A 20646-nucleotide genomic window follows, 5' to 3' on the forward strand; every position below is an offset into this window, starting at 1 on the left:
AGGCATCTTTGTTCATGCTCATGCAATACTCTCGAGATCAGGTGCCGTATTGATATACAGAATAGGTGCATCTTCATCCCTGTTAGCCAGTATCTTGCCGTTTTTGGTTCAAACGAATTTTAATTTTTTTTCTTTGCCTTTCTGCCTTGCCAGCCGATACACCTCCCGTTGGGCACGTGAAAGATTATCGTTGAAGTAACGCCGCGGAAAGGAACTATCATGAGCAAGTTCACGTAGGATTCCTCGTGCAGCAAACCATTGCTGTTTGGCCGAGACAGTGTGCACCTGCACAAGGATTACAGGAATGGTATTGCTGCGTGCGGGAAGTCGGTGAACGGCAGAAACATCAGTCACTTTGAATTCGGAAATGTTTAGCTTCGACACCAGTCCTGACAAGAAGGAAGGCAAATCCTCGTTGGGGTTATATTATTACAATATTACGATGCTCAAGAGACGAGCCGCCGCGAGAACGACGATGAAGTGGGTAGATAGATAGATAGATAAACTTAATCAAAAGAATAATCAGAAAACCGCTAATGGTCGGGGCCCTTAGTCCAGGGCTCCGCTGGCTCTTGCCATCTTCTCAGCTCTCTTTATCAGCTTGAGCTGGTCGTCGAGGGCCGAGCTGGACAGCAGTGCCTCCTATTGCTCCCTCGTGGTGTTCGTGTCTAGGTGTTCTATGTTTTGTAGTGTGCACTCCCACGTAATGTGGTATAGGGTTGGCGTGGCCCCACACCATGGGCAATCGTCCCTGTAGGCTGTGGGGTGTATCCGATGTAATATGCGTAGGTTCGTGTAAGTGCCTGTCTGGAGCCTACGCCAGGCAGCGGCATCTTCTGTCTTTAGATTTCGATGGGGTGGTGGATATCGCAAGCGATGCCCTCTGTGGTAGTTAACGATGGCTGAATACTCGAGGTCGACAGGGTCCAGGTCTTCTGCAGCCGGCGTGTTGAGTGCTCGGTTATGTACGAATCCTCGAGCTGCTCTGTCGGCCTGCAGGTTGCCCGTGATGCCAGTGTGGCCCAGTATCCAGATGATGGTTTGGGTGGTGAAGTCCTCAGCGCCCTCCTTAAGTATTCGGGCTAGGATTTGTGCAGCAGGTCTTCCAATTCTTCCCTGTAGGAAGTTGCGGCAGGCCTGCTGGGAATCCGTGAGGATCATCAGTGGTTGGTTTGCGTGTAGGCCCTCGCGGATGGCTAACGCGATGACCATCTCTTCGGCTTCCGTGATCGTGCAGGGGCGGGTCGATGCAGCGGAGGTAACGTGGCCTCGGTGGTCGCATGCCACTGCCACTGCGCCCTTGTTGTTCGTCCCATACATGGCCCCTTTGATGTCGATTGCTAGGAGGACGTGTTCACCGCAGCGGGAAACGTTGCTGAGGACTTCTTCCTTGATTTGGACTAGCACATCTTGTGTGGACAGGCCTGCGCGGAAACCGAACATGGTGTCCGGCAGGTGTTTGTTATCTTCCAAGTGTCTCTGTAGTCTCGTGTTTGTAATTTTTTTCGTACACCTTGCCGAAACAGGACGTGAGCGATATGGGTCTGAGGTTTTCAATTGCCAATTTCTTGCCCGGTTTGGGGATCATGATTATTCGTGCGTGTTTCCACATCGCCGGTACCGTACCTTGTTCCCAGTGTTTGTTGAGAAAGGCCGTGAGCGTGGAGATAGACTTGTCGCTCAGGTTTCTGATCATCGAATTTGTGATCTGGTCCGTGCCCGCCGCTGTGTTATGGGTGGTGGCTGCGATGACCGCTCTCATTTCATTTTCGGTGATAGGTTCGTCCATTAGCAGGTTGGGTTGTCCTGTGTAGGGTGTTCTACATGGTTGTGTGGGAGTGGGATCTCCATAGCACTTGGTCTTGATGGCATCGATGAGGTCTTGTTGGCTGCCTGGGTAGGTGTGTAGTAACCGTTCCAGAGCCCTGTGTCCTTCTCCTTTGGTTTTGGTGGGGTCCAGGATGGCTTTGAGGATGTGCCACGTCTTGGCCGTGTCCAGCGTGCCACCGAAGGAGTCGCAGAATCTATACCAGTTCGCGGAAGCGAGTTGCATGGCATATTCCTCTGCTTCCGCTGTTATTTGTGCTATGCGCGTCTTCAGTTTCCTGTTATATTTCTGTTTTTTCCAGGGGCGGGTAAGGCCCCGTTTCGCATCTCACAGGTGTAGTAAGTGGGGATCCACCTCTGGGGTCTCTTCCGTTCTGGCGATTTCCTTTGTGTGGCGTTGTTTATGTCGACAAAGGTTGTCGCACCAATCTTCCAGATTCGTGATTGTGTCGGCGTCCTGTTCTTGGGCTTCCCTGATTTTTCGCCAGTCAGTGAGTTTAGCTGTGCCGATCTGCCTGCGTAGGCGTCCAGTCTGTAGTGTTATGTTTAATATGAAGTGATCGCTGCCTAGGTTTTCGAGTGTGTTGAGCCATTCGGCTCGAGTGGTTTGAGTGATGAAGGCGAGGTCGGGAGTGGTGTCGCGTGTTACGCTGTTCCTTTCCCTCGTCGGTATGTTCGGGTCTGTGATGAGTGTGAGGTGACACTGTTCAATTAGTGTTTGTAGCTGGAGACCCTTCCAATCCTGCCTCTGGTACCCCCACAGGGTGTTCTGAGCGTTGAAGTCGCCCATGATTACCAGGGGACTGTCTTTAGCGAGGCGGAGGGTGTCCCCAAAGCGTTTTCCTATGTTTGCCCGCCTTTGGCTAGGGGGGCAATAAATGTTGAGTACGAAGGCGCTCTGTTTCTGGTTGCCTTTGTATATTATTTCGAGAAGTACATGTAGTACGTCCACGTCGTCTATGGGTTTGTGTTGAATGGTTGTGATGTTTCTGTCTACTAGTGTGCTACCTTCCACTTGTCGTCTTGACTTGTGTGGTATTCTTCGTGGCCATGTAGTGTTGGTTGGGTACCGGGCTCTTGTAGGGCTATGACCCCTGGTGGTTTTGAGGAATGAGCGATCAATTGTGCCAGCAGCCCTTTCTTCCTGCGGTACCCACGGCAGTTCCATTGCCAAATTTCTAAGTTTTCTTTGACTTGCCTGTATGGTCTAGGCATTGTTGGACGTTGTGGTCGGTGATGTTACGATTTGGTTTGGTGCTGCTACAGGTGTGGCCTTGTAAAGGTTCTGTCGTAGTGTCTTTCGTAGTTTTATGGAGTGAAGCTGGTTCTTAAGCTTGCTGTCTACAGTGGCTTCCATATGTTTTATTGCTGCATCTGTCCGTTGTATTGCAGTCTGTGTTATTTGTTCCAACTGGGCGCTTGTAGCGTCCATAAAGGCTTGCATCTGGGTGCGGATTGCATCGATATGGGTTTGTAGGTCAATGATGTCCTTGTGTGGAGCCGCCTCTTGTGGTATTTGTGTGAGCTGTGTCACTTGTTGTTTGAGTTGTCTGTTTTCTTGTGTGAGTGTCTGTATCTGTGCGCGCATGGTGGCGAGTTCCTGTTCCAATTTCACCGATGGTGGCGTCTGTGGTTTTTTATATGAGGGGGAGGCTACTGCTGCCCAGCTTACCTCGTGTTCTTTGGTGGTAGTCCTCTTGACTGAGGCTTCCTTGGTCTTTCGGTGGTGTTGCTGGGGCCCCTTGTCTTTGAGTACCGCGATGGCTGGTGCTGCCTGCTGTCCTTGCTTGGCCGTCGACCGAGATCGCCGTCTGGGCGACCGAAAGTGAGACCCTGGGCGAGAGCAGGAGCGGGACCTGGACCTCGGGTTGGAACCGGACCGGGATCCGTAGATGCTCGGAGACTCCGAGTAGACGAAGTTGGAGCCTTCCCGCTTGGAGCTGAACCATCACGGGCGAAGGTCAGCCGCCTTGGTCGAGTGAGTGACTGGGCAGGGCTGTCGTTGGGTTTTGGGTGTGGTGGTGGAGGCAGGCTTCCATCTGGGTGGAATGCGTTTGAGCTTGTTGTTGCACTCTGTTGCGGCGGTTAGATGGGCCCCTCCGCACAGGGCGCACTTCGGAACACAAGTGTGTCCGGCGCCTGGGTTAATGTAGTTGCAAACGTTGCACGCACGAACCGTTGGGTTGGGGCAGACGTCTGGTCGGTGTCCGGTGATTCTACAGATGGAGCAGAACTGCCTTGTCGGCTGGTAGTCTCGGCAGGGCATCTCCCCTTCATAGTAGTACACAAATCTAGGCACCTGTGGTCCCTCGAAGTGGAGTAGGGCTGTCTGGAATTTTCCGAGCATACGGGCCCGCACGATGTCGGCGAATGTCAGTCTGGCGCTCTGGCTCCAGTCCAGTGTAAATTAGTGTAAATAGCCTGTAAATAGCCTCTTCCATCTGTGTCTTTCTACACGTAACATTCTGGTGGAGGTGAGCGATCCCCATTGTCGCCACGGAACTTCGGAGTGGTAGGTACATCGAGCTTGTCACCATGACTCCCGATGACGAGACCGCCTCTACAACGGCTTCGGCTTGTCTGACTGCTCCCATCGTCACGGTTGCCCAGCATCGCGACCCTGGTGTGTTCTCTGGCCTGGAGGGACAGGACGTTGACGAATGGATCAAGCTATATGAACATGCCAGCGCTAATAACAGGTGGGACCCAACCATTTTGCTTGCCAATGTCATCTTTTATCTCAGCGGCACCCCACGCGTGTGGCACCAGACGCATGACGACCAGATAACCAGTTGGGACAGTTTCAAAGAAAACTACGGGAACTGTTTGGCGACTCCATTGGCCGCAAGGTTGCCACGAGAAAGGCTCTTGCGTCTCGTGTTCAGACATCTACAGAGCCGTACGTTTCATACATCCTCGACGTCTTGGCTCTATGCCGCAAAGCTGACAATGCTATGTCTGAAGCTGATAAAGTGTCACATGTTCTAAAAAGCATCGTTGACGACGCTTTCAACTTGCTTGTTTTCGGCTACATATCGACAATTGACGCCATCATTAAAGAATGCCGTCGCCTTGAACAAGCTAAGAGCCGCCGTATCACACACCACATCACGCAGCTACCCAACACTGCTGCTACGTCGACATGTGAGGGTCGACCGCGTCAGGCCACCACCTGTGATGACGTCACCCGTATTGTTCATTGCGAGCTCGAGGCTGCCTGTTCGCCAGCTTTATCCGCGATGCCTCCCGATCCACCAACAACCTCGCTTGCGATGATTCAGGCCGTAGTCAGACAGGAATTTTAGAGCATGGGTCTGCACTCCGTGTGTTCAACATCTCAACCCAGCGTTCCCCAGTTCTCTACTGGCCCTCCTTGTCCCCGCCAGTCCTTTTCTGCCATATCTCGCCGCAACCCGTCCGAATGGCGTACTCCTGATGACAGGCTGATCTGCTCCCTCTGCTGTCACTCGTCACTGCCGCAACTGATCTCGGACATACGCCGCCACTTATTCCCGCACCTTTGGACCTTCTATTCCCTATGCCACCCACCATGAACCCACTGCCGGTGATGCCCCTGACCTTCGCTACAGCCGCTCGCCCTCACCTCGACGACATCAGTCTCGTTCGCCCCAACCCCGCCACTTCTCTTCGCTGCCTATCGCCTCCCGGACCTAGCCGGAAAACTAGGCACTGCAGCTTCTGGAGGTGAAGCTGCATTGTCGATCCTGCCCTCAAATCCTTTGCTCACGTTACCTATAAACCAAAACCTTCTTGACATTGACGTTGACGGCTATCCTGCCACTGCACTCATCGATACAGGCGCTCATCTTTCTATTATGAGTGCTGCCTTCCGACGACGACTCAAAAAGCTCCTCACCCCAGCGTCGGCAGGCGTCGGCAGGCGTCGGCCGCGTTTCGGATGGTGGTACTGTGCCTATCGTCGGCATGTGTACGGCACGCGTCAGCATTGCTGGCCGCCACACTCCTGTCCTCTTCACCGCGATTGCTCATTGCCCCCACAACCTAATTCTCAGCCTCGAATTTCTCTCCGCGCATTCTGCTCTTATTGACTGCTCTGCCAGTACCCTTCGCCTTGAGCTGCCAATTCTCGCAGAACCTTCAGACGCACCCCAGTGCCGCTTACGCCCCACCGACTTTCTTCGCCTGCCGCTCAAGTCAATAGCCTTTATTTAACTGTTGTCTTCCCCACCAGTTCCTGATGGCGAGTGCCTCGTCGCTCCTCTGCCCGACATTCCACTACATTATGACGTTACTGTGCCTGACACTATAATTACTATTACTGCGAACCGCACTCGCATACCTATCTTTAACTTTGGATTGGCAAAGCCAATTCTACCACAAGGTATTTGCCTGGCCAACATTGATTGTCTCGGTGACCATCATGTGGCAGCGCTATCAACCGATGGTTCTTACGAGCTTCGCAGGCCCCTCGCGCCAGCCTCGGGTGCCGATCCCATCATAAAGAAAATGGTTGCGATGGACCTGTCCTCCGCGCAGGCTGAAGACTTTTGTCAGTGTTATCGTCCTACCGAGATATTTTCAACTTCGACGATCACCCTTTAGGCCGCACGCTCGCGGTCAAGCATCGGATTCTTATGGCGATGCTACGCCTATTCATCGACGACCGTATCGAGTTTCTGCATCGGAACGCCAAGTAATTCAAAGTTAAGTGAACAAAATGCTAGATAAAAACATCATTGAGCCTTCTTTGAGTCCCTGGGCATCACCTGTGGTGTTGGTTAAAAAGAAGGACGGCACATGGCGCTTCTGTGTAGACTACCGTCATCTGAACAACATTACTAAGAAGGATGTCTACCTGCTCCCACGTATCGATGATGCCCTTGACTGCCTCCACGAGTCCAGCTATTTCTCTTCTATTGATCTTCGTTCTGGACACTGGCAGATTGCTGTTGACGATATGGACAGAGAAAAAACTGCGTTCATCACACCTGATGGCCTATACCAATTTAAAGTAATGCCGTTTGGATTATGCAACGCCCCTGCTACCTTTGAGCATATGATGGAATCCCTGCTCCAAGGTTTCAAATGATCCACATGCCTCTGCTACCTCGATGATGTCATTGTTTTCTCGCCAACGTTCGACACTCACCTTGAGCGTCTAACAACTATACTTGATGTATTTCGAAAGGTGAAGCTGCAGCTTAATTCATCCAAATGTCGTTATGGCCACCGTCAAATTACTCTTCTGGGCCATCTTCTTGACGCCTCCGGAGTACAGCCTGATCCCGACAAAACTCGTGCTGTCCGAGACTTTCCGGTTCCGAAGATGGCCACAGACATCCGAAGTTTTGTAGGACTATGCTCGTACTTTCGTCGTTTTGTTCCAGATTTTGCGATAATTGCTAGACCCCTCACTAATCTTTTGAAGAAAGGCGTACAATTCTCGTGGAGCACTTCAGAAGCCGCCGCCTTCTCTCGTCTCGTCACTCTTCTAACCTCACCACCGATTCTCGCCCACTTCGACCCTGATGCCCCTACAGAATTGCGTACAGATGCCAGAGGTCATGGCGTAGGTGCCGCCTTAGCCCAGCATCAGCGTGGCCAGGATTGCGTTATTGCTTATGCGAGCCGCCTCCTAGCACCATCGGAGCGCAACTATTCCATTACGGTACGAGAATGCTTTGCTGTTGTCTGGGCGGTTGCGAAGTTCCGTCCTTACCTTTACGGTCGCCCTTTTTCCGTAGTCACTGACCATCATGCTCTCTACTGGCTCTCATCGCTAAAAGATCCTACAGGCCGGCTTGGTCGATGGCCTTTGAGGCTACAAGAATTTTCTTATTCCGTGGTCTACACATCACGCTGTTTGCACCAAGACGCTGACAGCTTGTCGTGTTACCTTGTTGACGACCCTGACTCCTCAAATATTACCAGTGCTGCTTGCGTATTCTCCGTATCACAGCTGCTTCATTTCGCCTACGAGCAACGTTGTGACGCCTATATCAGAGCACTCATCAACCGTTTTGAACACTCTCCACACGATGACACTCTACGCCTCTTCATCCTCCGCAACAGTACTCTGTACACAGTCATAGGTTCGAGATACGCCGAGGTGTATCTCGAACCTATGACCGTGTACGTCGCCGTTTTTTCTGGCCGGGCCTTGCCGGTTCCGTACAACGTTACGTCGCCGCTTGTGAACTTTGCCAACAATGCAAGAAGCCTTCCCAGCTCCCCTCAGGCTACCTGCAGCCGCTTGACATCTACATCAGGAAACAAGTGGATTGCAGTCGCGGCTGACTACATGACCCGCTACGCCGTAACCCACGCTCTTCCGACCACTTGCGCAACTGATACCCAAGATCCCCATTTTGCTGCTGACATCTTCAAAAAAGTGGGTTCAGGAACTGTCGAGCAGTTTTTACCCAGGTGAAAAGCTTCATAGCAAACAGAGCATGTCAGAAACTTATCGTCTGGCGGCAATAACTCAGCACAAGTGGTACAATCGGGCATTGTGGTGCAGTCGGCGGCAGAGAGCAAAATACAAAAAGGAAACGCGGGCAGGTGGTCGTTTGAACTCACCTCTCGACAGCAAAATAATGGATCACAACATGGTACAGCCTTGCCGCCGACTGCGACGAGATCCTGTGAGAGCAGTCCTTTTGTAGTCGGTAGTCAGACTTGATTGGGCTGCCTAGATCAGGTGGCCAAGGTGATGGCAGCAACGGTGGGCGACAGGGAACGAAACTGATGTTGGTCCTTTGGTATCTTCACGCGAAAATCGGTGATCCAGGCAGCCAACACGCATCGATGCGTGTTCCCTAATAACCGAATTGGTAGCTTCAAGTGCGTGCGCAACCGGACAGCCCGTCGGCAGCAAAATAACGAATCAATACATAGTACAGCCTTGCCACCGACTGCGACAGGAGTCAGCGAGAGCAGTCCTTTTGTAGTCGGTAGTCAGACTTGATTGGGCTGCCTAGATCAGGTGGCCAAGGCAATGGGAGTGACGGTGGGCGACAGGGAACAAAGCTGATGTTGGTACTTTGGTATCTTGATGCGAAAATCGGTAATCCAGGCAGCCAACACGCGTCGATGCGTGTTCCCTAATAACCGGATCGGTAGCTTCGAGTGCATGCACAACCGGACTGCCTGTCAACAGCAAAATAACGGATCAATACATGGTACAGCCTTGCCGCCGACTGCCAATAACTGTGTACAGTTATTGCATGTGGAACTTTTCTTTCATAATCACATGGATATATGTACTTAACAAATAGGGCTTCTCGCACACTAAGATTCTTGCATAGAAATGTAAAAATATTTCCTTTCAGTACTGAAAAAATACTATACTTCCTGTACGTGAAACCTATACTTGAGTGCTTTTGGGGTGTCCGGGATCCCTGGTTGAATATTGAGGTAGACCAGTATGAAAGAATACAGAACCAGGCTCCAATGTTTATAATAACTACTTACTCTACACATTTTATCGTGTCTAGTGCTAGAGAAAGCATTAACTTGGAGACACTGCATGAACGATAAAAGGAACCGATTAAAGCTTTTTAACTAAATATTTTATTTGAAGAGTGGTATTAATCATAGTGCATTTCCTTCTTTTCGCATTACATATCTTGTGCAAGGCGGGGGTTTGGTTATCTGTGTTTATTTTCCTGATTACGGGGATAATTTACAGTTTCTCAACTACTTGCCATAGTGGCTTAGTGGCTATGGTGCAGCGATGCAAAGCACAAAGGTTGCAGCATAAAATCCCAACTACGGCGGCTCCAGTCCCATGCATTGTGCGCATGTTAAAAATCCTCAGGTAGTCAAAATTATTCCGTAGTCGTCGACTGCAGTGTGCTTCCTGATGAAATTGCAGTTTTGGTGCATAAAACCCCATAATTCATTCATTAATTCCCGGTTGTTCAGTTATTTTATGGTACTAATGTTCGTCTTGCTTTGTTTATAGATTCACCTGCTTGTCTTACTTTCCTCCGCCTTCCCCCCCCCCACTCGTATGCCGCAATAGTGCTGTCGTTACTCTGATAAATAAATGATGTATTGTTTTGTGTATTATGAGCAATTATAAACTATAGCACACTGTTTATTGTAATCTCCACAATGAATATCACCGTGGAGTGCACTAACAGAAGGTATTGCTTGTTCTGAGTTAAGCTAGCCCTTACATTGAGATACGACATATCTGCTTTACGCATTTCTGAAGTGTGCATCATCTTGTTCTTCAGTGTTTTCTTATTGATCGATGTACTTGCTTATTGATAAGTGGTGCCTTTTGTTGCTTAACAGGACCCTGAACTTGTTTTGACAATATTGTACAAACGCTCTGAGTTGTAGTGTAATTTATTCTGATCGATAATTTACACATTTAAACGCTCTACGTAAAGCGTGTAATTTATTATAAGTTTTACAATTGCACATCGCTACCGATTGCAGCATGCCACTTGGCTGAGTTTTCAGCCGCCCCTGATCAGGTGACGCAATTTGAGCATATTGCGCCAGTACAGCTACCTAGCTATCCAATTGGCTGCACAGGCCACATCGATAATTTTAATGTAATATATTAAGGGCCACGTGTTGCCGAAATTTTTTGTCTGTATCAGATGTCGTTTTGCAAAATATCATTCCGAAACACAACCATGCAGACCCTTTTCATGATGCAGAAGTGTTACTGAACTAACTGAACTCCTTGAAGTAAAATGCATCGGAAAAATTGTAACGCATGACTTAAACACAACATACAGTCATGATAGCGTTGGAGTTTAATTTCAATGTACCAGAAAACACAATTTTGTTATGCGGACCCTGGAACAGTGTCTCTACCATTCATGGAGTGTCACAGCCCACCGGCTTGCGGATGCACTCTGTGCCTCTGTGCCTCTGTGCATCTGCAAGAAAGCTGTGCTTCCAGGCAAGTGTGGCAAGCAGTCAGAGATCTTTGAAAGCTAACGTGTTCCACTCTTAAAAGCGAAGCTTAAGCATCCTCCAAATTTTTACAACTCCACGGCGAACAAGTGTTAGTAATAGTTGGAATGTTAGTTCATTTGTTTCTATGGAAAAGAAATTAACAGAAAGAGAATGCAGAAGGACAATTTATTGCTACACTCAAGACTTCCAGTACACAGCAAGCGTCGTCCGCTTGCGTTAAAACATGCTTCGTGTTGACGAGCGCTCTGCAGTCAGTGTTCGTCTCGATCTTTCCTTTCGCAAGCAACATCGTTCACCCTTGTTACTTTGTGGGCTGCAAACGTAGCTACTCGCCATATGTCAAGCTACAACATTGCGTCCTTCTGCAAGGCAGCAGCAGAACAGAGTGGCTGCAGTGCATCGCACTGTTGGTATCCAATCGGCACCAGAATTGGCGCATTTGCAGTATATCACTTTACACCGAAGGATTACTACCGCAATGGTGTTTTGCGTATCCGGTATTCGGGTAAACATAAATGCAAGCGGACTGGGCTTGCACATTTTAAGGGATGAGCATTAGCACAAACGTGAACAATCTGCATGGTGCAGCCACTCGGATGCACAAAGCTCAGACAAACCTGCAACTAATGTAGCACTAACATAGTTTATTCTTTGCTGGTGGTGTGAATTTTTTAGAGGTACATGATCATGAACATGTCCTTTTTCTAAATGTTTAGAATGTGTTACACTTGGTTAAAGCAATATTAGCTCTTTGTTTCACTGTTTAAGCCCTCCACCACCACTTGGCTCGACCATGCAGACTGATCAGGCCGCTCGCATACGTCTACACTAATGCTCTTTCATCGTAGCAGTAGTAGTATGAAGGGCTTTGGTTTACGCCTCCACCCATCCATTGAAACGCCGAGGTTCGCTGTGGTTATCGAAATACCGGGCGCATTTCATGCTTCGACAGAATGTTTGTAACACACACTGCTTCGATAGCTCTCGCTTGAGATCGGCTGTCAGGCGGTGAGCGGAGAGCTTGGAGAGGCTTTGTGTGCTGGCTCCAAGAAAAGCGTAAGTAGACAGTATGACGTCCCATCATGATGCAGAGCCAGTGGAAGGGGAGCTTAGCCTCGATCACTCAGCTAACAAGTTGGAGAGAACATGCATGGTAGTGGAAGAGGGTAAATTTTAATTGTCTGTAGCTATCTTAATATGAGATGCTTGGCACAAACTGTGATGCACGAATGATTTACTGTAGCTGTACCATGTGCCTCTACACAATTTATCCATGCCATAACTTAACAAACAATGGCACATTAAACAGGTCGTACTGTTCTAGAAGGACTAACCAGCAATGACAAGGGCAGCAGCAGCATGAACGATACGTTGAATGGTGATGAAAACAGCTCTAATGATAGCACTGCTGCATGATATACAAGGCAGCGCTGGCAGGGTTTTGGGCAAGGGCAAGGGAAATGAGGATATGTTGGTTCAGGAATGAGGGGGAGAGAAAACAGAAATGGAAGAACGTGTACACAAAGCTTGCTTGGCTAATTTGCAAAAAGGAATAACAGAATGTAATGCAATCAATTAAAATAAACATGCAAAAACAAGTGTGTGTAATGAAAATTTACTTTTCCAGCATAGTGGGTGTTTTGGCATTTCAATCAAAAAGCCAGATGCTCCATGCACCTACTGTGTTGAGGATGGCACCTTCACTTAATTGCTGTCATTAGTGACGCTTAGGTTGTGATGAACCGCACAAAACTTAGTGTGACTGTCGACATGTCCACAATGAGTAACTCATGCAAGTACTGTGCACAAATGTATCTTCAGAAAGTGTGACATCCAGAAAGAAAGTAAGCTAAATAGCTAGCAGTAACATATATTTTTTGTAGCACTGTTGCATATGTATTTTTTTATATGATTTCTATCAAGAATGTCATGAAAGCATTTTGTTTTTGCACCCTGACAACTTGGCAGAAAAAACAAAATATTATGAGAAATTTGCTTTGTTAATTGGCTGAATTGGCAGCATGTGCAAGCGCTTGACTCCCATCTGCTCTCACTTCACTAAATTGTTAGCACAAGCATGTGTGTTCTTTGATTTGGCATAACGCAATTTTGTTTCTCTCTGCAGGATCAAGGGACTCTACCTCTCTGACAACTATCGAAGATGGCAGGCCACAACAGGGACTCCACTGCCACTATCCTCTCTGTTACTACGAAGCAGAAACGCTGTTTGAACTGGAAAAACACCTCATGATCCACAAAGACGTGCGTACACTTCAATGTGATTTCTGCCCTCTGAGATTCTCGCGAAAAAGCAAACTCGCACTACACCTACGCTCCCACACAGGTGAGAAGCCATTTCAATGCCCTTCATGCCCTCGAAGGTTTTCGCGCAAGGACATCCTTAAAAAACACCTATGCACCCACACAGGCGACCGTCCCTTTGCGTGCCGTTTCTGTCGTAAAACATTTATACGTGATGACAAACTCAAGCTACACATGCGCACGCACACAGGGGAGCGCCCATTTCAATGCCATTTGTGCCCTCAGACCTTTACAATGAGAAGCTGCCTGAAGGCACACCTACGTATCCACACAGGGGAGCGCCCATACCACTGCAATATCTGCTGCATGTCCTTTGTGCAGTCTGGTCACTTGAAAACTCATATGAAAACACAGCACCCAGACGCCACTTACTAAGTCACTTGCTGGGTTAGTTTGCTCTATGTATTGAGGGCCGTCTGAATTGCAAATCTAAATCTGTTTATTCGGGTGAACGACTGTCTTGTGCATCAGGGTGCACAAGTGTTGCAATATGTTCTTATATGTTGAGCTGCCAAGTAACATAGCAGGATGTTTGACCATCACTGGACAACTGGCAGGGTCATGTGTTGGAGTAACATTGCTTAGATTACAAGTGTGTTCATGTGATATTGCTTCATGTAAAGGCACAATAATTAGCACTAGATCATATCTGAACTGTGTGTGGAAAACACTCATGTTTGCAATAAAATAGTGATGATCAATTTTGACTGAAGACCTTTCATTGGGACTTACTGGTATCCTCAAACTGTACTGCAACATAAACAAACATCATTTTGATCGAAATGGCCCTTCATTATATTTTGGCATTGCCAACAGACAAGTGTGGTACATAGGTTACACAATGGCAATCGTCTCAGTAAAATAAGAAACCATTAAGCACAAGAATAGCTGGAAAGCAGCGGGTGCTTTAATTACGCAGGGTAGAAGTTTGAGTGACTTCTTTTTAGCGGCCACTACTTGAAACTGGGCGACACATGGTACAATTTTGGCTGTGACACGGCATCCTATACACGGGAACGGCAAGTGGAGCTGAGGTGTTTTGCTGTGCCATAGCGCCGAATCGGACACCTCGTGTGCAACAATTTAGTATGTACGAGACACGGTATTTTTCGGCGTCCAATACGGTGTCTGATACAACAGATGGGCTTCTGCACTGTTGTGGCATGGGGCTGCTGCTCCGTATTATGCGGCTAAGCGGGATCGTGAAGGCTTTATTTTGGAAGTAATCTACACTGGAGGATGCAAAATCTAGACCTACGGAGGTCTGATTGACTGCTTCTTGCGTGCAGTGTCCTCTCCACTTAGTTCACATTGAAGCGAGAGGAAGCACGACGGGCAATTTGCTCGCTGCTGCTGCCCCTGTTCATTACGCAAGCCTGCTGACAGCACGTGTCTTCAGTCATCAAGTGAGACGTGTTCCTGTTTGCCTGTGCGCGTGAAACATGCTTGTTAATTTAATTAGTAAGAGAATGTTTACAAGTTTATACGGCCGATAAAGCTACAATTCTTCCATTGTATAGGTGTCTAACAACTTTCCCTTGCAATCGATTCTTTCCTTTTTGGGCTATACTGCAACACTACTTTTTGAGACAATGTGACAAAAGCATGACATGTGCGAAGTGCAGCATAAATGTGGGTGTGGTCAATCACTCGCTGCCCCTCCTTCCCCTGAGAATTTAACAATAGTTTTCCTTGCAGGGTGGATACCTGAAATTTACCTGAGCATTGTAGTAAGCGGTCTATTTTACGACCGAACATATACAAAAGTTGACTGGGCATCGCCTCCTCATTGTTATATCCCATATATCGTTAAAAGCGGTTTCGTTATGAGCGAAGTCGCAGGTGGTCTACCAATTCGGAAAGCCGGGAATTCTCAAGGAATTCGAATAATATGAAAATAGTGAGGGAAAACTCGGGGAACTTGTGCTTCTACAGGGAACATTAGCTGTAACTTTATAGAAAGTCAATTAATGTCGCGGTAATGTTGGCTCCCGTATGAGAGGAATTGCAACAAATCGTATTTGACGCTGTGTTGATGGCTCGAGGAGTTTCCAGAGTACAGTCAACGGCCAATTTTCCAGATGCCCGATTTTTCTGACATGCCCGATAATACGCATGTCTTAGCGGCACCAACATGGAGATTGGTGGTAGTGCCGCAACCAGGGAAAACCTGAAAAACTAGGATAACTTGGAAATGTCAATTTCATAGACACCCCGAGTCGACAGTACTCCTCTTCATCCAAAATTACATGCAGTATTGACATAGGTGCTTTGGTATAGCGCTGCTAAGCCTCAGGGTGCAGGATCAAATCATGTCGGCAGTGGCTACATTTCGATGGCAATCAAATGCAAGAACACCCATATACCGTGCATTGTTCACGGTAAAGAATGCCAGGCGGTAAAAATTAGTTCTGAGTCCCCCACAACAGCATACCTCATAATCATATTGTGGTTTTGGCTTAAAACTCCGGAATTAATATAATTGAGCATGTAGTTGTTTTGGCCCAGTCTCCTCTGTTAACTAAGCATGGCATAAATTAAGCATTTTGTCAATGACAAATGAAATGTTTTTAATCTTTGTAAGTTATACATAGAAAGTTACTTATTCAAACGTTCCAGAATGTCAAGGTGCTGTTTTACACAACATTGCCCAGAGTCTTACAATAATGGGAAAAGACACCAACTGCAAATTGAGCAATAATAGGGGGGACGCCAAGTGCACAAAGTGGCGGAAATTTTGTTTCTGGCTCAAATAAAGCATTGCAAATAATTGCTGAGCCATCTTTTCTTTTTTTTTTTCAATTCTTGATATGAGGAATGCACTTTGTTAACCAGGTGGCCTTGATAAACTAATCACCTTGTTTATATTCAACTGAACTATAGGGAAGGTGTTGCATAATGTGTACCCAAACTGTGTAGCCTAACTACAGTGCAAGTGCACGAAAGCTTTACGAGTATGCTTTATGAGCAGCACAGTATCTTGCAAGCTGCCCTGGCATAACAAAAAACACCAGCAAAATTAAAGTCAGTGAAGTTAGAGGTGAAGTTCTTGAAAATTTGTGTCCCAAGCTAAATGAATCTGCATAAGTTACCGCCTTTCTGAAAACTGCTTACAAAGTGCTTGAATTTGTCAGGCGAACCTACACCTACATTTTCTTATTTCCTTTGAGAACTCTGCATTAAAAAAATTACACCTTTTCGAAATGCAGGGTGCGCTAACTGCAATGTTTCCTGAAACTTTCATGTTCTTGGCTTGATAATTAAAGTTCAAAATAAAATCGGACCCCTGTCTTCTCGGGCTTTTTCGTGTGTGATAGCATATTCGCTTGGTGTCCTTAGCGAGATAAACGAGGTAGCTCCTTTATGTTCAGTGACAGTAAGGGCCTAATAAAGGGTGATGTGTAGACAAGGCTGAAAGAGAGTGGCTTTAATGGGGCCTTGGAAATAAATTACGTATTCAAATGCTCTTCAGTTTTATGAAGAGATTTAACAAATGTTGCTCAATTTAGAATTGACAGCATGTTCTTTCTTCATAAAAAAAATAATGCCTGGTTGCGCTGCCCTACTATAAATTGTGTTCTGCCAAAAGCAAGAGAAAGCTCTGAAACAGAATTAGGCTCGTTCATAGAGGCCTTCGTCCTCCACTGGACGTTAAAATCGGCTGCTGCTGATGATGATAGACTTGCTTGAAAAGGAACAGTACCGTAGACGATCTGAGTCCCAGCCATTGTTACCAGAAACGTGTCGACCCAGCTCGTCCGAGCTCATTCGAGCACCCAGCTAATCCAAAGCACAGACGCAGTTTAAGAAGCATGGGAAACAACGCGGTGTTTGCAGTGCAGGGTACAGCAACAAAGTGTAGGGGCTTGTAGGTCCATAGCCCCAGGTGAGGTGGACTACCGTCCCGAGCAACCGCAATGACCAGTCTTTCTGCTGGAGGCAGAAGCTGTAGCTTGCGCTACCGTGTAGCTATCGTGGCCGTTGTTACATTTACTTCTGTGGCTGCAAGTCATCCCATGCCATCGGCAAAACCATGGTAAAGTCATCCACAAGACGTTGAATGCTTTTAGAACCAGAAAATGTTCCGTGAAGCATTAGTGGAGCTCTACAGCTGCGAAACGCATGGCAGGAAACATTGTCTTATACAGTCGAACCCACTAATAACAATGCCGTTTTTACGATATACCGGATATAACAATGAGCAGCCGACGCACTGTAAACTGCAGTAGATGCTCTATGGTAAAATAAACTCTTACCGCAATGTTCTGATGTGGTGCTATGAGCTAAATGATTAAATCTCGCCAATGGGTGTTCCTGCAGTGTCTGCATCAGCAGGCATTTGGTGTGTTGCGACACCACTTACCCGAGCACATGGGGGTAGCACCCTCCTGCGTGTAGCTGTCTGGGGAAAGGGGGATCCTGGGGGTTGAGCCGACTTTGGGTGTCCGGACCTTTAAATGAATAAATGAATGAATGAGGTCTTATTATTATTGGACAAGATATCGTACTAGGCAATAATATACAGGAGGAGGTCCCGAGGTCAAAGACTGTAATGGAACCTCCTGTACAATGTATTAGTAAAAATATAAACATGAGTTGCAACAAATAGTTTAATATATTCATAAAGATAGCAAACTTAGTATTGCTTTAGGTTTGGCAGTACTATACAAATCAGCTGCAGACATGCACAGGGTGCCTTGGCAGAGGCAAGACACCTCTTTGTCCTTGGCTTCACGTAGACAGCACCCCCGAACTTACCCACCTGTGGGGAATGGGTAGTTGCCTTTTGCTATCTGCCTCTCCAATTCCTCTCTCACTTTTGGCAGCGGCGGTTGCGGTCGCGAGCAAGTCGCTAATCTACTTCTACTTTTGCCACAGCATATGCGGAACAATCCACGAGCCGAAGCAAGGAAAGGCTATCACCTCTACACGTGCGGTGCCCAGCTGACCACCTCGTCACGACAGTGACTGGTCTGCTGCGTCTGCCCTCTACCGGCCAAGCTCCCACATATAAGGAGGCATCGTTGACGCTGTCGCTCACTTTTGGCAGCGGCGGTTGCGGTCGCGAGCAAGTCGCTAATCTACTTCTACTTTTGCCACAGCATATGCGGAACAATCCACGAGCCGAAGCAAGGAAAGGCTATCACCTCTACACGTGTGGTGCCCAGCTGACCACCTCGTCACGACAGTGACTGGTCTGCTGCGTCTGCCCTCTACCGGCCAAGCTCCCACATATAAGGAGGCATCGTTAACGCTGTCGCTCACTTTTGGCAGCGGCGGTTGCGGTCGCGAGCAAGTCGCTAATCTACTTCTACTTTTGCCACAGGTTGGTCTTTTTTTTTTCCTTTGCTTTCCAACCATATTTTTCTCTGTGCATACCGCTGCCGCTGCTGCCAAATTTCGTGCTGTTTACACAATGCCGACCAATGCTGAGTTGTCAAAAGATATGGACGCTTTACGGGCTGAGGTTGCTGTGATGCGTGACAGCCTGAACATGTTTAATGAACTTTTCGAGACGGTTAAGAAGCAGAATATAGATCTTGCTGTTGAAAACAGGGCTTTGAAAGATGAAAATGTCGACTTGGCGTGCAGGGTTTCTGAACTGGAACAGTACTCCCGACTAAATAATGTAGAAATAAAAGGTGTCCCTGCAACTAAAGGTGAAAGCTGTCTTGCGGTTGTTCAGTCTATGGGTGATGCTATAGGATGCAAAATCGCTCCTGAGGATATCGACACTGCACATCGTGTACCAGCTAAAAAGGAAACAAATATTATTGCACGCTTTTGCTCCCGAGAAAAAAAAACTGAGTTCGTGAAAAAGGCACGCAAGGCTCGCTTGACCACTGTGAACCTTGGGTTTCCACAAAAGGATCAGAAGCCTTTATACGTAAATGAACATCTTACGCAAGAAAGAAAGCGGCTGTTTGCACAAGCTCTTGAGCTGAAAAAGGCAAGAGGCTGGAAACACCTCTGGACAGACCACTGCGTAATCAAGGCGCGAAAGACAGATGACAGCCGTGTGTACCGGATCTCTAGTGCGGGTGATCTTACTGTTTTCACCTAGCTTACTAGTGTTTGCGGCTGCATATCTTAAACCTGCGCAAGAATGTTTTCTTGTCAGGATCTTAAAAAACATTTCAGTGATGAAACTTCCAAGTTATCGCTAATACATTTCAATATTCGTAGTCTACGAAAAAACTATGACAGCCTCATAGCATTTCTTTCCATAATTAATCACAACTTCTCTTTTATCTGTCTATCTGAGACATGGTTGTCACCGGACGATAGAAATTTATATGCGCTACCAGAGTACAATGCAGAGTACTGCTATCGTGCTACGCCACGTGGCGGCGGATCTGCCATATTTATTAAATCATCATTGCCATACAAACGCCGCAATGATCTTGCCTTTTGTAATCTGATCTGCGAATCTATATGGTTAGAATTTGATCAGAGTGTTTTTTCAATTGATGGCCGGAACACAGTGTTAGCGTGCATTTATCGTTCACCATCATCGTCATACTCGGAGTTTTGTCTGCAGTTTGCAAAATTGTTGCACACTGTTGCGAACGAAAACAAAAATGTCATTATCTGCGGAGACATCAACATAAACATTATCGACCCTAATAGTCCATCATGTTCTGATTATCTTGCGTCTTTTCTTAGCTATGGCCTTGCTTCTCTAATCACTTCTCCAACTAGATGTGACATGACAGGATCTAATACGTTAATTGATCACATACTAACCAACTTTACTACAGATCATACGGCAGGAGTCATCGAGCACAGCATAACCGACCACTACCCTGTATTTTTGACTTTAGCTGGAGAAAATTCTAAAGCGACTGAAAAGAAAGAGAAAGTACATTTCGACTCTCAAAAATTTATTTCTATGATACAGTCAAATGATTGGACCGCAGTACTCTGTGAATCTTCCGCGGAAGAGGCTTATCAGTTGTTCTTGGCTGAAGTTACACGCTGCATTCATGAATGCACTACTACATCTATCCTAACTCGTTTCTTCAGTTCCCCTCGAAAACCTTGGGTCACGAAAGCGCTACTTCGATGTATATTGAAGAAAAATCGGCTCCACAAGAAGGTAATTTGTCAACCATTTAACTGTGAACTTAAATCTCGTTTCAAAAAATATTCTAACACGCTTGCAGCAGCACTTAAATGTGCTAAACGAGATTACTTTCAGAACAAGATTTTGAATAATGCCAATAATACGAGGCGCAACTGGCAGGTCATTAAAGAATTCTTAAATAATAAATGCCGTGAACATGTAAAAAAAATAAAAACTGAGACACATACATACTGCCACCCAGCTGATATCGCGAATGCCTTCAGCGAGTATTTTAGCAGTACTTGCGATTCTCAAACAGATCCCCCATTACCGACATTGCCTCGTCATCTTCATTCTTTTTACTTGCGACCTACGAATGCAAAGGAAGTTCTTCATGTTATATCTTCGCTTAGGTCTACTGGACCTGGCCTAGACTCTGTTCACCCATCACGTATCAAGTTAGTTTCTAATGAACTATCTCCTATCATAGCCGATATTGTTAACAA

General features: G+C 47.0%; 1 protein-coding gene across 1 annotated transcript in view; it reads left to right on the forward strand.

The window, feature by feature from the left end:
• Window positions 1-20646, forward strand: part of LOC139047055 (zinc finger protein 26-like) — a 130569-nt gene that overhangs the window by 83580 nt on the left and 26343 nt on the right. The window contains exon 10 of the mRNA XM_070521006.1: window positions 12878-13446. Coding sequence (XP_070377107.1) covers window positions 12878-13446 — 569 coding nt within the window. The remainder of the gene's footprint in view (window positions 1-12877; window positions 13447-20646) is intronic.

The sequence above is a fragment of the Dermacentor albipictus genome, chromosome 6 (genome assembly GCF_038994185.2).
Source record: "Dermacentor albipictus isolate Rhodes 1998 colony chromosome 6, USDA_Dalb.pri_finalv2, whole genome shotgun sequence".
NCBI lineage: Eukaryota > Metazoa > Arthropoda > Arachnida > Ixodida > Ixodidae > Dermacentor > Dermacentor albipictus.